The sequence below is a fragment of the Oncorhynchus masou genome, chromosome 18, assembly GCF_036934945.1.
Source record: "Oncorhynchus masou masou isolate Uvic2021 chromosome 18, UVic_Omas_1.1, whole genome shotgun sequence".
NCBI lineage: Eukaryota > Metazoa > Chordata > Actinopteri > Salmoniformes > Salmonidae > Oncorhynchus > Oncorhynchus masou.
The window spans coordinates 52897325-52914594 of NC_088229.1; the positions used below are offsets into that span (position 1 = coordinate 52897325).

Here is a 17270-nt window from a genome sequence, read left to right on the forward strand (position 1 = left end):
CCAAAAAATGTTTTGCAATTAATGTACAATCAATAGTAGCTCATTTTAACTTGACAAAATGAAAACAGGAAAATAAGGTTGTTGTATTTTCTTTTTAATGTTGATTAATAAAATGTTGCTGACTTAAAATATTGTTGGATATGCTCTATTCAAAGCCTACTCTTTGGTTCGACTGGGTACCTCAACAATGCTAGCTACATAGGCTGTGATTAGACAGGCAGCCCAATTCTAATTGAACGGCCAATTAAGTGAAAAAAAGATCAGAATTGGGCTGACTGTCAAAATGCAGCTATTGAAGTAGTCCCTCTTGACAGCTACACATTGGCTGGCACAAGATTTCAAAGAACGCTTGCAAGATTGGCTAGATTTGACATGGTTGCATTCAAGTCAAGTTCGCTTTCTTAAGCAGAAGCAGAGACATTCTGGCACATAGGCTGCTTTGTGTATGTAAGAAAAACAATGAGACAAATTCTCAAATATTCAGTTTTACCCCAATGAATTTTAATTCTTCATTGCAAAACTTAGAATAGAATAATATAAATCATACCTATTTAATTTTTTTAACTTATAAAACACCCTTGAATCCCTGTGAATGGTAACATTTTTGAATTCTTCATTTCTGTCAAGCCGTATCACACCACCAATTAAGTATTTTTCGTATGCACGGCGGTGATATATTTTAAACGTCTATTTTAGGACATCATTAGTTCTGTTCTTGTTGATTTAATGTTATATTTTATGTTTGGTGTGGACCCCAGGAAGAGTAGCTGCTGCTTTCACAACAGCTCATGGGGATCCTAATAAAATACCATTGATTGATAATTGTGCACACCTGTTTCTGCCTAGCCCAAACCAAGTGCTGCTGATTAGTGTAACTATTGTAATCAGTAGATACAGACCAGTAGGTATTCTAACAGGTACTAGTTAGTAAATACAGTTTGCTAACAAGTACTAACACGGAAGCCCTCTAGGTTCTAAATTATAGAAATATCTGTCCTAAAATGTACAACTGTCAACTGGAAGCCGATCCTAAACTTTCCAACTTCATGCAAAATTTTGGAATAATTAATACATTTTGGGGAATGACTTGGAAGTATGGCAGCCACCATTCAACTCTATATATTGTACACTGCCTAATAGATGCAAGCTTAATATGGTATGGCCTCACTGGGGTCGTTATGTCACTACAAATAAACCACAGGGAAGACCTAGACATTTAAAACCTTTTAGGTGTAGTAGTATTAGGGCATTGAGCTGTCCGATAGTGGACTGTGTACTGAAAATGGCAGTGAGAAGCTTTATTAGCTAAATCAATTGACTTTTCAAAAACCATGAATAATAGACCATATGAGCAAAAACATGGTCAGAGACAATATTCAAGTCTTAATGGCACTAGTTGTTTCCTTTTCTCTTTCTTCCCTCCTCTCCCTCTCTTGGGCTGTGACTTGTTTCCCATATTCCCCCCCCCTTTTTTTCATCTCCCCATTTCTCCTGGACTAAGTTCAGCAGTGGAGTGAAACTCTGAACGTTGCAGATAGAAAAGTACAACCTAGAGAGGACACTAACCTTCAACCTGGGTTTTGTTCATTACGACATGCAACAGAAAGGGTTTTAAACGCTTTGCAATGAAAAAGTAAATTGAGTGTTTCTTATTGGACACGTCCGGGCAGTCACACCTTCTTTCAATCCATTTTCTTCCCTTTGGTGCCTAATGAACACAACCCATGCTTACATTTCTGTCTGCAGTGTTCTGAATGTTTCAACCAATTGAACGAGGCCCAGGGTTTCAGAGGGGTTGGACGTAGTTAGCAGGTAGCATGCCCTGTTGCCCGGTGCGTTCGATGCGGCCGTACATCCATCCCTCATCTATCTGTTGTACGTCTGCAATTAGGTCGCCCTCCTGGAGAGACACCTCGTCGGCGTCGGCAGCCGTGTAGCTGTACAGAGCCCGGTAGCGCTTCTGTAGACAGATATGGGGACATACTGTATATCCATGCATGGACACCACACACATTAGTCAACATAGGGCTACAGAATTGTGTGGGTATTACCTCTACAAACACGTGCACACACACACTACAGAGTTAAGCAGATCATATCACCACTACAACAACAAAAAATCATAAAAACGCTCCTACCATTGCTGCTCAGGGCACACAAAGAGGAAGACAAAGAACAGTGGACTATACTGTATGACATCATACAGTGATGTACTGCTCTGTGTTATTCCTTACCCCTCCACTAGGTGGTGGTATAGCAGCAGCAGAGGGAACAGACACAGGATCCGGCTGGGAGCTGTATGTCTGAGGGATGGCTGGCTGCGGCTGCGGATCTACAGACACAGAATACAGGATCAGACATTGCACACTCCACATTCTTCTAAGGAGATTCAAGGAACAATGTATGGCAATTACAATGATAACCTTTCGAATTGATAAATATTACAGTGATTACCATTAGATTGTTTGTCTGGCAAAATATAAAAAGATCTAACTATTATACACAATAGTATACAGTAGCATTTAGGGGATTTTTTGTGTCGATATTCTACATAATTTGAGAGGGTAATTTGCTCATAAATTGATTTTAATATATGGTGTACTTTAATTAACAAGCTTTTTGTGTCATATAAACCTCAAAATGATGAAGTCAAGGAGATTTCTTTGACATGTAACAGGTTATAACACATCTTACAAACTTTTAGGGGTTAATTTGCAGACTGTTAAAATAACCCAAAATATGCTGTATTATAATTAAACCACAAGCTTTTTATCATATAAACCAAAATGACAATTACATCAGCTAGTGAAATCAACTCTTGCCAGTTCTGGGCTATTGTGACATCACCACAGTACAACAATGTGAGCCACAATAGATGCAGTATTTTTGTTTGTGTATGAAGTATTTGGCAACAAGATTAACACAATTCACAATCATTTCAGTGGTCTTGTTATCATTGCAATAGTAACATATCTTTCATGTCAAAAACATAGGTGGTGTTCATAATGGTAAATAAGTATTTTGCAAGGCTTTCCCAAAATTCTGACACAAATTTACATTCAAAGAACAAGTGAGACAAATTCTCACCGTTTTCACAGAAAACGCAGATATCATCAATAGCCACAAATTTGGATATCATAGAATTACACATTTTTTGATTGAATATAACTATTTTATTAAAACATTAGCCCTAGTGAACAATAACAAGAATAAAATTTTCCTACATAATTCTGAGATTTTTTCAGAGTGATTACAATTGCACTGAAATAGTAAATTTTTTATATATTTTTTGTTTGTTCCAATATTTTCTCATTAATACCTGCGTTCTGTTTTGATGTAATGTTTTGATGTAAGAATGTAAATTGTTGATCTCTATTTTTATTTATTTTATTTATTATATTTAAAAAAAACAATAGATGCGGTAAAGGAGTAAATGGAACGCAGACCATTCCATTGAGCAGATTGGCGCACAGTCAACAAATCTGATCTAACAAATTGGATATTCCTCAAATCCATGATTTATGATTTATGTATTGTAACAGGCCCACAATGTGGTTACTTAAGTCCGATTTGGATATATTTGGCTGTTTTCGTAGCACAACATTTATACGTTTTCAGGTTTAGAAGAAGTAAATGCTAACTCTCATTCATACAAAAGTTACACTTAAACCTGAACTGGTTCTCCAGCAGATTTGTAAAAATGGCTCACCCTGTGTTAAAAAAAGCCTCTTTCCCAATATTCAAATTACAACGTCTCACTTTCGGTTATTTGAAAATGAAATCATCTCCAAAATATTGCTGTATTTAAAACAACCCATAATAAGCTGTTTGCAATTTCTGTTTCATCCACCAGAAAAGACAAACAAATATTACAACAAATATTATGGTTAAACCCAAATATACTAATTAATATATTTTTAAATTAAAAAAATTTAACAGTTAAATACCTATCTTTGTTAATCGCTCAACACAGAATAGCCGTATAAGCGGACTCCCTCAAATGTTTGAAGAAAATATTTATATTTTATTCAGCTTTGTTCAATAGTATTCCTCATACTATAAAATAATGCCACCATAATTGGGAAATAAATTCATTAAAAATCCTACAATGTGATTTTCTGGATTTTTTTCTCATTTTGTCTGTCATAGTTGAAGTGTACCTATGATGAAAATTACAGGCCTCTCTCATCTTTTTAAGTGGGAGAACTTGCACATTTGGTGGCTGACTAAATACTTTTTTGCCCCACTGTATGTAAACTTCCGACTTCAACTGTATGTGTAGATGCCAGGAGATGCCAAATGTGGTGTTCATTAATGGTCAATTATAGTGTGACCGACAGTTACTTACTTGACAATCACCGGGTGACAAAATGTTGTGACCGCCACAGCCCTAGTCCAGACCTTACCAAATCTGAACCAAACATTGACGTTTAAGATTGGTTCAGATTTGGTCTGGACTGGACCAAAAACCAATGTCCGTGGATGTCGAAATCAAGGGCGGTCTGGAACTGCACCAAAAAAACAACATCCAAAAGGCGTCGGTCAGTGCTTACTGAGGTGTTGCCCACAGTGTTGCCTGAAATGGCATCTTATTAATGCCAATCTATGTGGCAAGCCTACCATTTGTAAAACACAAAAAAAACGACGTCTGGGCAGGAAAATAAATAAATGTCCAAATAACGTTGGCTCGTGCTTACTGGGGTATAGCCTACCATGCCAGCCCACAATGGAATTTTATGAATGCCCATCCATGTGGGCAGCCCACCGATTGTAAAACAGGCCATTGTATTGGCTTTCTTAGTCCTGATTCATGTGACTGATTAATTTGGCTATTTAAGCTCTGAATATCATCTACCCAACTGTATCAGGAGTTATCGCGAGCCTATTTGCACAGCGGGAAATGCGAAAGTATTTTATTTTTCACTATGATAAGCTTGTCAAAAATTGATGGATACAAACTTCAAACCACTGATCATGACAATGGGGTGAAACTCCTCGACAACAGTTGTGGTTGTCCATTCGATATTGTCCATTTTACTTTGACCTGTCCTGTTTTTAGGATATGTTGTTTGTTAACATGACAGTGTATTTTTTTGGGGGGGGGAGGGGGGGATTGAGTGCCATTTAGTTTAGGGTATTTGATCGGAGAAACCTGCATGATGTAAAACGTGTCCATCTCATTACATTGTCATACATTTTATCTTCAGCGTGTAGGCTACAGAAAAGGCCACATACTCTTTCTACCATATCCTCTATCTGCTATATGATTTATGTTAGATTATTTTTTACAGAACGTTGGTGGAGCGCTGCAGAGATGCATCTCTCCGACAGCACCGTGGAGAGGCGCGCTGGGAATGGAGAGGCAAAATATTTTTACGCCCGCCTCTAAAAAGTGGCAGCTGCTTATCAAAGAGCGGCATCAGCGCTCACCTAAAAAGCTCATATGCCACTGGTTGAGAGAAATGTTCATTGTTTTTGTGCAGAAGTATGCGAGGTTTAATTTGTCGTTGTTGGAGGTGTGTCTTGGCCAGTTTAGCTCCGAAAATGCCATCCTCGTCATCTGGAAAACCCGCCTAATTCTGCCTAATGACCGGGCTGGCCATGGACACAACCATCCCAGCTCTGCAGATTTTGCATGCGAAGAGACAGAATCCTTAGATAACTTGTTTCGGTACTGCCCCATATGTAGCTTGTTTTTGGTCGCATGTTCAATAATGGCTGAAAAATCACAACATTTATCTAAAGCTAACTCTGCAAATAGCACTGGTGGCTGACTTGAAAAGCCATAGTCATTTGATCAATAATATAATAATACTCTTAGTAAAAATGTTAATCTTTAATTTACGGCTGGAGAAACTAAGAGAATAGAAAGTGTCAGAACTTTTGCGAAACATCAGAGCACAGTCGAAAAACGTATGGCAAGTAGAAATCACAACTGGATGGTGTTCAGAGATAGATGGGAGGGGCTGAGGGTAGCTGAAGGGTAAAAAAAAAAAGATAACTAGTGTAGAATGTACTGTGTCTGTAAAATGTATATAGTACTGAATGTTTAAGCTGGAAGTAGAAGTCTACGTGTTGTTGTCCATTATGTTTAGTCAAATTAGGGGAGCGGGGTGGTAGAGTTTGGGTAAAAGAACTGCTGTCGGTGGCACAGGGAGTCTGGATGGCAGATGCGGTCTAGCCTTCTGCTGTACTAAAGTAGCTGTACCGAGGTCATGTTGTGAGCACAGATCCTCTAATTGACTTTCTTTTCATCATCCAGATGATCACCTAATTCATCTGCTCCTTCTCCCTCAGTTTCAGGTTTTCCTGCAGTAATTCCTTGTAAACTTCTGGAGGCTTCATTGCAAGCAATTTGCTTTGATAGCACTTTCTACCGCCACTGTTAAGAAGATTTGTGTTATAGTTTTAGTGGTCAGCCAACAAATGGTTCAAATGGAATGTTCAAGGTGCACTGATCAGTTATGACATAGACGTGGTAAAGAGGTCCATCGAACTCAAGCCAAAACAATGGAATTGCTATGGAAACGCACTGGGGGAAAAGATCCAGTCTCCTCATTGCCCCCAGCAAAATGTACCTACATTTAGGCTATTGTTATAATGCTTGTATGGATGTCAACCTCAAATGTTAATTTCATCGTCACAAATCAATTGCATTGAAGTTAAAAACGACTTTGACTACCACCACCAATTTCAGTATGCTAGCTATGCTAACCAGGATTTTTTTTTTTGGGGGGGGGTTTAATATTGCAGATAGATTGTGGGTTCTATCACTGTAATTGTCTGCATCACTTCCAATCCCCCATATATTTTTTATTTAAAAAAAATGATTTACCATAATCCTACCATCCCTCCCCTAATTGGAATAAACTAATGGAGAGCAAAACTTAGACTTCTACATCCAGATTATACATACTATATATATTTTACAGACACAGTACATTATACACGAGTTATCATTTATTTCCAGTATCATTTGTCCCAATAAAGTTTGACTAAATGAAAATCCACCGAACGGATAAATATGTTGTCGATCTTTAGAACATTTTTCCTATATCTGCCGTTTCCATTAGACTACATAAGTCACAATATATTTTTTTGCCACATTGCTTTTGTAGAATAAACCTGGGTGAATTGAAACCTGCCTAGAGACAGGACAAAGATAGTCTAAAATTTATAAAATAATGTTTTCCCCTCATCAATCGAGATTTTTGCAAATGTATAAAAATAAAAATGAAATAAATTATTTACATCAACTCTTCAGACCCTTTACTCTGTATTTTGTTGAAGCACCTTTGGCAGCGAGCACAGCCTTGTCTTCTTGGGTATGACGCTACAAGCTTGGCACACCTGTATTTGGGGAGTTTCTCACATTCTTCTCTGCAGATCCTCTCAAGCTCTGTCAGGTTGGATGGGGAGTGTTGCTGCACAACTATTTTCAGGTCACTCCAGAGATGTTCGATCGGCCACTCAAGGACACTCAGAGACATGTCCCAAAGCCACTCCTGCATTGTCTTGGCTGTGTGCTTAGTGTCGTTGTCCTGTTGGAAGGTGAACCTTCGCCCAGTCTGAGGTCCTGAGCACTTTGGAGCAGGTCTTCATCAAGGATCTCTCTGTACTTTGCTCCATTCATCTTTCCCCCGATCCTGACTAGTCTCCCTGTCCCTGCTGCTGAAAAACATCCCCACAGCATGATTCTGCCACCACCATGCTTCACATAAGTGATGGTGCCAGGTTTCCTCCAGACGTGACGCTTGCATTCAGGCCAAAGAGTTCAATCTTGGTTTCATCAGACCAGAGAATCTTGTTTCTCATGCTTCGAGAGTCCTTCAGGTGCCTTTCGGACAACTCCAAGCGGGCTGTCATGTGCCTTTTACTGAAGAGTGTCTTCCGTCTGGCCACTCTACCATAAAGGCCTGACGGGTAGAGTGTTGCAGAGATGGTTGTCCTTCTGGAAGGTTGTTTCCTCTCCAAAGATGAACTCTGGAGCTCTGTCAGAGTGACCTTTGGGTTCTTGGTCACCTCCCTGACCAAGCCACTTCTCCCCTGATTGCTCAGTTTGGGCGGGTGGCCAACTCTAGGAAGAGTCTTGGTGGTTCAAAACTTCTTCCATTTAAGAAAGGTGGAGGCCACTGTGTTCTTGGGGACCTTCAATACTGGGCTCCCGAGTGGCGCTAGAGGCATCACCACAGACCCTGGTTGATCCCAGGCTGTATCACAACCGGCCGTGATCGGGAGTCCCATAGCGCGGCGCACAATTGGCCCAGTATCATCCGGGTTAAGGGAGGGTTTGGCCGGGGTAGGCCGTCATTGTAAAATAAGAAGTTGTTCTTAACGGACTTGCCTAGCTAAATAAAGGTTAAATAAAAATGCAGACATTTTTTGGTATCTTTCCCCAGATCTGTGCCTCAACACAATCCTGTCTCGGAGCTCTACAGACAATTCCTTCGACCTCATGGCTTGGTTTTTGCTCTGACATGCACTGTGGGACCTTATATAGACAGGAGTGTGCCTTTCCATGTCCAATCAATTGAATTTACCACAGGTGGACTCCAATCAAGTTGTAGAAACATCTCAAGGATGATCAATGGAAACAGGATGCACCTGAGCTCAATTTCGAGTCTCATAGCAAAGGGTCTGAATACTTATGTAAATAAGGTATTTCTGTATTATTTTTAATTTTTTTACATTTGCAAAATTTTCTAAAAACCTGTTTTCACTTTGTCAATGTTTGAGTATTGTGTGTAGATTGATGAGGATATATTTTTATTTTATACATTTTTACAATAAGGCTGTGTCGTAACAAAAAAATCCACTGTGAAATATCTTTTCCATAACCAAAAAGATTGTAGTTTCAGCTGTTTGAAGCTGGCGTACAAAACCGAGAAGTAAAAGATGCAAAAACTAAACTTAAGCACGGGAAGCATAGAAATAATGCACATAGAACAGATCTCGCTCTTCTTAGACATGGTTTCAATGAGAATGACATATCTATAATTTATATGTGAATTTGGTCAGGTCACCCAAAAAGTTATATATTGCAGCTTTAAATAAACAGAAATTCTACCTCATGAGTCTTGCGAACGTTCATGTACACAATAAACATCGTACCAAGTCAGAGGGTAATAAATGATAGGCCTAAATTAAAATATATCTTGTCAAAAATGAAACAGAAATGTCTAAGTAGCTAGCTTTCCATCCAATTGGCTACAGATTATCATGCAAATACTCTAAAATTCTAAAATATGCATTTTCTCACCAGTGGTGTGTTTCCATTCAATAGACTTGTTGCAGATAAAAATTTGTGTGTGATGACGTAGTGCAAACAAATAATTTAAGTTTTCCTGTACTGAGTAAAAAAATCTCAAATTCAATGCGTTTCCATCGCATTTTCAACTCTATGAGTTTTGTCACAAAAACTGTTGCGTTGAATAGCAAATGTGCCTACTCATATATGATGGTTGTTTTATCAATATTTGCACATAAAGGCATTTCCACCACCATTTCTCGCTAATAAATTTTACAGACAAAAAATATCCCACTATGTCGAAGGAACAAATGATCTTTCGGCATTTATAAAATTGTACCGAAACTACCTATTTTTATCACAGCTGTCGTGATAATTTTTTACAAGGTTATGACTTTACTCGCATTAAAATTGTGGATGGAAACATAGTTACTGTTGCAATAAACGGTCAGGTAAAGTCAGACTCGAGTCCAAGTCATGTGACTCCAATCCAAGAATAGTATTAAAAATGACAGATATCACATGACATCGAGGTAACTGTTCACATGGTTCCTCCATTTGACTTTGAGGCTAGGAGGTAGAGGCTAGGAGTTTTTGGATGGATGACGAGGAGGAGACCTGGCTGACAACTGTGGCACATTTTGGGAGCATGGAGAGGCCAGAGATACTGTTGCCTGACTAATAAATTGGGCTAAGGAACAGAAGATGGGTTTTGGAGAAAGGCCATCAGTGTGTGTTCTGCAAGCAGTACAGGGGATGACGGCACGGAATGAGCTCGGTGAAAGGATAGACGTGGTTATGGACAGTGAGGAGGAAGGAGAAGAGCCGAGTGCAGTGGGAAGATGTGTGTTGGGGAAAAAAGGCACCAAATACAAACCGTATTATGCCATCTCTGATTTCTCAGAAATTGAACCTGACGAGAGTCAGGATGAACTACCCGTGGTGCAGGTGTGGTGAAGACCTCCGAGTCCGTGCCTCCCCCCGATGGTCATGCAAAGGATGATTCGGGCCCAGTGGGAGTGACATTTTTGGAAAAAGTGCATCCCTGCGTTTTGGCTGAGGCTGGGGTAGATAATAAGTTGGGTAATGTTAAATTGGTTAAGGTAGCTCAAAGTAGACTTGTGAGAATTTTCTGTGTTTCTTCTGTCCAGTGGGAGCGGGCCCTTCACATCACGCGACTAGGGCCAAGAGCTGTGAATTGCAATTGGGAACAGGGCGCCTTTAAAAGGAGTGATTATTCGGGTGACGTTATGTGCTAAGGTGGAGCAAATTGAAAATTCCCTATGTCTGTGATGCCCGCCGTTTGGTACGACGCCGACCCGGAGGCGAGCTTGGTGAAACTGAGAAGACACTGTCTGTCATTTTGAGTTTTGAAGCAGTCTATACCTGATAAAGTGATGTTAGGATATGTCAGTTATCCTGTGAAAGCGTTTGTGCCGAACCTACAAGGTGTTTCAGATGCCAAGCTTTTGGTCATTGTTGCAGCAGTGTGTAGGAGGGAGATTCCCGAGAGAGAAGTGTGCTGGAGGGTATGGGATAAAGGAATGTGTAGTATCGGTGAAAAAAACTGTGTGTGTCAATTGTGTGTGTACTCATGTTGCTGGGGATCACAAGTCCCCGGTGCGAGAGAGACAGGTTGAGGTTGCCAGGGTCAGACTAGAACAGAAGGTTTTGTATGCTGAGGCAGTGAAGAGAGTAGAGGATGATGGGTCAAAGGTGAGACGTAGGCTTAGGCCAATACAGAGTGATACGAATTTGTGCTTCAGTAAGGTTGGCTTCTTAGCATTCATTCATTGTAATCATAGAAAATAGATGTTGTGGTAGCAGCTGCAGAGAAGTACAGTACTTGGGTGTACATGCTTTTACTGCAGAAGAGTTACAAAGTGTGTTGAAGAAAAGAGTCCCGTCCTCCCAGGCCGTCTAACTGGTGTAGGATCAGTTACGGTCAAAGTGGTGGAATGGGGGTGGGGATTTTTCTTTTTATGAAATAGTGGTATATATAGTGTTGTGTTCGAGACCGATTCAAGACCAAGACTGGAGCGAAAAGAGCCACGACCCAAAGGGGGGGAAAGACCGAGTCAAGACTGAGACCGGGAGGGGGGCGAGAGGTACAAGACCGAGTCAAGACCGAGACCTGAAAAATGCGAGTCCAATTCAAGACCATGATTATAATTTTGTCAAATCGTCCCCATAACAAGAGTTCAAATAGAGCCAGTCTAAAAAAATGTACTAACCCAAAAACGGTGGGGAACAATAGCGGGCATTAGTTTTCCCAAGGTCCCGCTAGCTATCTTTTATTGTAGGCTAGTTTGCAGCGGCTGCAGCAGGTGCTATTGAAGAGGATGTTGTTGCTTATTTGTTAGCTTCTCCCTTTTCAAGAATAAATTTCAACAAGAGGTAGTGGAACTGTGTTTTTTTATTGCTGTTTGCATGCTGGTAGCCATCTCCTTGAAAATAACTTATGTGTGTGACACATTGTTGCATTTCAACTTTAGATCACTGGTTACTTTGTGTGCTAAACCTGAAAAAATGTTTTCCACTGGGAAGTAACAGTTGAACATTTCGATTGGGAAATGCTTAACCTAATGGTTGTGTTTTTGTATTCTTAGGACTTGGACCTACTGGCTTATTGTGTCAGAGTGAATGGACTGCTGTCTTTCCATCGACCCTGTGTAGTGGTGTAGTGGTGTGTCACGCCCTGGTCGTAGTATATTGTGTATGTCTGCCTTTATTTGGTCAGGCCAGGGTGTGACATGGGTTTTTTGTGGTGTGTTTTGTCTTGGGGGTGTATAGCATAGTCTATGGCTGCCTGAGGCGGTTCTCAATCAGAGTCAGGTGATTATCGTTGTCTCTGATTGGGAACCATATTTAGGCAGCCATATTCTTTTGAGTATTTCAAGGGTGATTGTTCCTGTCTCTGTGTTTGTTGTCACCAGATAGGCTGTATAGGTTTTCACGGTCCGTTTGTTGTTTTGTATATTTAAGTTATTTCATGTCTAGTTCATTTTCATTAAAGAACATGAGTAACCACCACGCTGCATTTTGGTCCGCTTCTCCTTCAACAGACGAACGCCGTTACGTTGCCTGTTGAAGTGGGTCCTGTGTGAAGGAAAGGCTGTTTTCCCATCGATTTTTTTCAGATTTTCACTTTCAACATCACACTTTCAAAAATGTTATGCTGTAAGTCTACAACAATGCTTAACCACATCGGCAGACCATTTGAGGTCTGGGAAAAAAATACATTAAGGTCTGGGAAAAAAATACAAAAATACATTTATGGAGGGTGTAGCTGCCCTTTAAAATTCAATTGACCAAAGCAAATGCCCTCCCCATTGATACAAATCAGCATTATATCATTCTATCAGATAGGACTACAATGCAGTCAACACTTAATTGGGATGTTTTTTTGGGGGGGAAGCCTTTAGAAATGTTCATGCAAACAGCGCATGATGACTGAATTGCACATCGCAAATTGGACCAACATTTTTTGAAACCTGGTTTGCATACCCACTGTTGCCTTAGTTAGCATTTACTGGTAGATATAAGTTGAAAGTCTTTCCTACCTACCGCCTACCGATGTCATTCTTCTGTGAGCTGCTCCATCCCTTACGAAAAAAGACTGCAGTAATTTTGCAGTGTAACTGCAGTTACAGTGCAGTATAACTGTAGTTCAGCTTCAGTACACTGCAGTTATTTCTGCAATCACTGCACCCAAAATGCCACAGTCGACTGCAGTTACTGAAACCTTTACTGCAATTTCAAAACTGCAATCAGCCAACTTCAACCTGAAAGAGTGTGATATCTGCGGCTGGCGCTTTCATCCCGACCGTCTGGAGAAACACAGGCAGAAATGTGCCAAGGTCGCCTCCAATGGCAAAAGACGGGGGTTGTACGACTCCAGTGAGCACCGGTGTACAAGGGCACAAACCTGGATGGCTTCATCAAGCAATCTATTGATCCATGATTCATGTAATGCAGTGTCGCTGTCCTCAAAGGCTCCCTGACTAAGACAGTTTATAACTCTACGCCTATTAGAGAAACCACTTATTTTCACCTCAATTAAAACACCTATTGAAGAAATATGAATCGGAATTGTTTGGATTTATCAGTGTATTTCAAAGAAAATATACAGTACCTGTCAAGAGTTTGGACACACCCACTCATTCAAGGGTTTTTCTTTATTTTTACTATTTTCTACATGGTACAATAATAATCAATACCTCAAAACTATGAAATAACGCATATGGGATTATGTAGTAACCAAAAAAGTGTTAAACAAATGTATTTTATATTTGAGATTCTTGGCTACCACGCTGTGAACAGCATGAGGCGAATCCGTGCACATGCGCAGATACTGTGTTTGACCGTGTGAAAGCGAAGTCTTGCATCTCGCTCATCTAAATATCTCTGGTGCTGCTCATGGCAACGTCATTTTGCAGAGTCTACCTTTAAACTGTCTTCTTCTATGACCATTCGCTTCTATGACCATTCGTTTTCTCACACAGGTTTGAATGGGAGATGGCTACAGGTAGTCTTTAATTGGATATTTCGCAACGAGAACATTAGGTGTAAATACATTTTTTTTCTTTGCAATTGATGTACAATCATCAATAGCCGTTCATTTAACTTGACAGGATGAAAACATTGAAAATAACACTGTTGTATTTTATCTTCTTTTAATGTTGATTATTAAAATGTTGCTGTTTAAAATGTTAAAATGATTAAAACGAAAACCTTTTATTGTTGTGTTGGATGTACTGTATTCAAAGCCTACTCTTTGGGTAGACTGGGTACCTGACTGGTTCTACATTCAACCATGTTAGCTACATAGGCTGCGTTGAGACAGAAAGCCCAACTCTGATATTCTTTCCACTAATTGGTCTTTTGACCAATCACATAAGATCTTTTACATTTACATTACATTTACATCTTTTCACATCAGTTATTTTTCAGATTGGTATTTTTTGACCTATCAGTGAAACAAAGATCAGAATTGGGCTGCCTGTCTAAATGTAGTCATTGTAGTCCCTCTTGCCAGCTTAATATTGGCTGGCTCAAGAGCGGAAAGAAAGATTTCAAGATTGGCTTGATTTGACAGTGTTGCATTAACAACCAATTAGCTTTCTAAAGAAGAAGCAGAGACATTCTGGCACATAGGCTGCTTTGGGTATATTAAGAAAAACAATGATGACACCGGGACACAAATTCTGAAATATTCTGTGTTTTACTCAACATAATGAATTGCAATGCTTCATAGCAAAATTTTGAATGGAATATTATACAGCACGTTCGGAAAGTATTCAGACCTCTTCCCTTTTCCCACATTTTGTTACGTTACAGCCTTATTCTAAAATGGATTTAAAAAATAATAAATCTCATCAATCTACACACAACACCCCATAATGAAAAAGCAAAAACAGTTTTTTAGCTATTTTTTCCCATTTATAAAAAATACAAAACGGTAAGTATTCAGACCCTTTGCTATGAGACTCGAAATTGAGTTCAGGTGCATCCTGTTTCCATTGATCATCCTTGATAAATCATCAAATCACATTTTATTGGTCACAAACACATGGTTAGCAGATGTTATTGCGACTGTAGCGAAACACTTCTAGTTCAGAGGGTGCAGCAATCTAACAATTCCACATCAACTACCTAATACACACACATCTAAGTAAAGGAATGGAATAAGAATATATATGTATAAATATATGGATGAGCAATGACAGAGCAGCATAAGCAAATACAGTATATACATATGAGATGAGTAATGCAAGACATGTAAACATTATTAAAGTAACTAGTGGCCAATGATTTCAAGTCTGTATGAATGCAGCAGCCTCTCTGTGTTAGTAATGGCTGTTTAACAGTCTGATAGCCTTGAGATAAAAGCTGTTTTTCAGTCTCTCAGTCCCAGCTTTGATGCACCTATACTGACCTCACCTTCTGGATGATAGCTGGGTGAATAGGCAGTGGCTTGGGTGGTTGTTGTCCTTGATTATCTTTTTGGCCTTCCTGTGACATTGGGTGTTGTAGATGTCCTGGAGGGCAGGTAGTTTGCCCCCGGTGATGCATTGTGCAGACCGCACCACCCTCTGGAAAGCCCTGTGGTTGTGGGCAGTGCAGTTGCCATACCAGGTGGTGATACAGCCCGACAGGATGCTCTCAATTGTGCATCTGTAAAAGTTTATGAGGGTTTTAGGTGACAAGCCACATTTCTTCAGCCTCCGGAGGTCTGCTGTTTCCTGAAGTACACGATTATCTCCTTTGTTTTGTTGACGTTGCGTGAGAGGTTGTTTTGAGTGCCCTCACCTCCTCCCTGCAGGCTGTCTTGTCGTTGTTGGTAATCAAGCCTACTACTGTTGTGTCGTCTACAAACTTGATGATTGAGTTGGAGGCGTGCATGGCCACGCAGTCATGGGTGAACAGGGAATACAGGAGGGGGCTGAGCATGCATCCTTGTGGGGCCCTAGTGTTGAGGATCAGCGAAGTGGAGATGTTGTTTCCTACCTTCACCACCTGGGGGCGGCCGTCAGGAAGTCCAGGACTCAATTGCACAGGGCGGGGTTGAGACCCAGGGCCTCAAGCTTAATGATGAGCTTGGAGGGTACTATGGTGTTGAATGCTGAGCTATAGACAATGAACAGCATTCTTACATAGGTATTCCTCTTGTCCAGATGGGATAGGGCAGTGTGCAGTGCCATGGTCGATTGCATCGTCTGTGGACCTATTGGGGCGGTATGAAAATTGGAAGTGGGTCTAGGGTGACAGGTAAGGTGGAGGTGATCCTTGACTAGTCTCTCAAAGCACTTCATGATGACAGAAGTGAGTGCTACGGGGCGATAATCACTTAGTTCAGTTACCTTTGCATTCTTGGGTACAGGAACAATGGTGGCCATTTTGAAGCATGTGGGGAGAGCAGACTGTGATAGGGAGATATTGAATATGTCCGTAAACACACCAGCCAGCTGGTCTGCGCATGCTCTGAGGACGCGGCTAGGGATGCCGTCTGGGCCGGCAGCCTTGCAAGGGTTAACACGTTTAAATGTCTTACTCACGTCGGTCACGGAAAAGAAGAGCCCACAGTTCTTGGTAGCTGGCCATGTCGGTGGCACTGTATTATCCTCAATGCAGGCAAAGAAGGTGTTTCTACAACTTGATTGGAGTCAACCTGTGGTAAATTAAATTGATTGGACATGATTTGGAAAGGCACACACCAGTCTGTATAAGGTCCCACAGCTGACAGAATTGTGTCGAGGCACAGATCTGGGGTAGGGTAGCAAACCATTTCTGCAGCATTGAAGGTCTCCAAGAACACAGTGGCCTCTATCATTCTTAAATGAAAAAAGTTTGGAACCACCAAGACTCTTTCTAGAGCTGGCCGCCCAGCAATCGGGGGAGAAGAGCCCTGGTCAGGGAGGTGACCGAGAACCCGATGGTCCCTCTGACAGAGCTCAAGACATCTCTGCAGCATTCCTCCAATCAGGCCTTTATAGTAGAGTGGCCAGATTGAAGCCACTCCTCAGTAAAAAAGGCACATGAAAGCCCGCTTGGAGTTTGCCAAAAGGCACCTAAAGGACTCTTGGACCATGAGAAACAAGATTCTCTGGCCTGACGAAACCAAGATTGAACTCCTTGGCCTGAATTCCAAGCACCACGTCTGGAGGAAACCTGGCACCATCCCTACGGTGAAGCATTTTGGTGGCAGCATCATGCTGTGGGAATGTTTTTAAGTGGCAGGGGCTGGGAGACTAGTCAGGATTGGGGGAAAGATCAATGGAGCAAAGTGCAGAGAGATCCTTGATGAAAACCTGCTCCAGAGAGCTCAGCACCTCAGACTGGGGTGAAGGTTCACCTTCAAACAGGACAATGACTTTGAGTGGACAAGCCAGAGCCCGGACTTGAACACTATCGAACATCTCTGGAGAGACCTGAAAATAGCTGTGCAGTGACGCTCCCCATCCACGCTCCCCATCCAACCTGACAGAGCTTGAGAGGATCTGCAGAGAAGAATGGGAGAAAC

The 17270-nt window shown here is 40.9% G+C and overlaps 1 protein-coding gene across 1 annotated transcript in view; it reads right to left on the reverse strand.

Annotated features, from left to right (window-relative positions):
* Positions 1-73: 73 nt before the first annotated feature.
* The window catches only part of LOC135504798 (LIM and SH3 domain protein 1-like), a 31987-nt gene continuing 14790 nt past the window's right edge, over positions 74-17270 (reverse strand). The window contains exons 6-7 of the mRNA XM_064923666.1: positions 2235-2332; positions 74-1960 (exon numbers count right to left, since the gene is read on the reverse strand). Coding sequence (XP_064779738.1) covers positions 1787-1960; positions 2235-2332 — 272 coding nt within the window. The 3' untranslated portion in view covers positions 74-1786. The remainder of the gene's footprint in view (positions 1961-2234; positions 2333-17270) is intronic.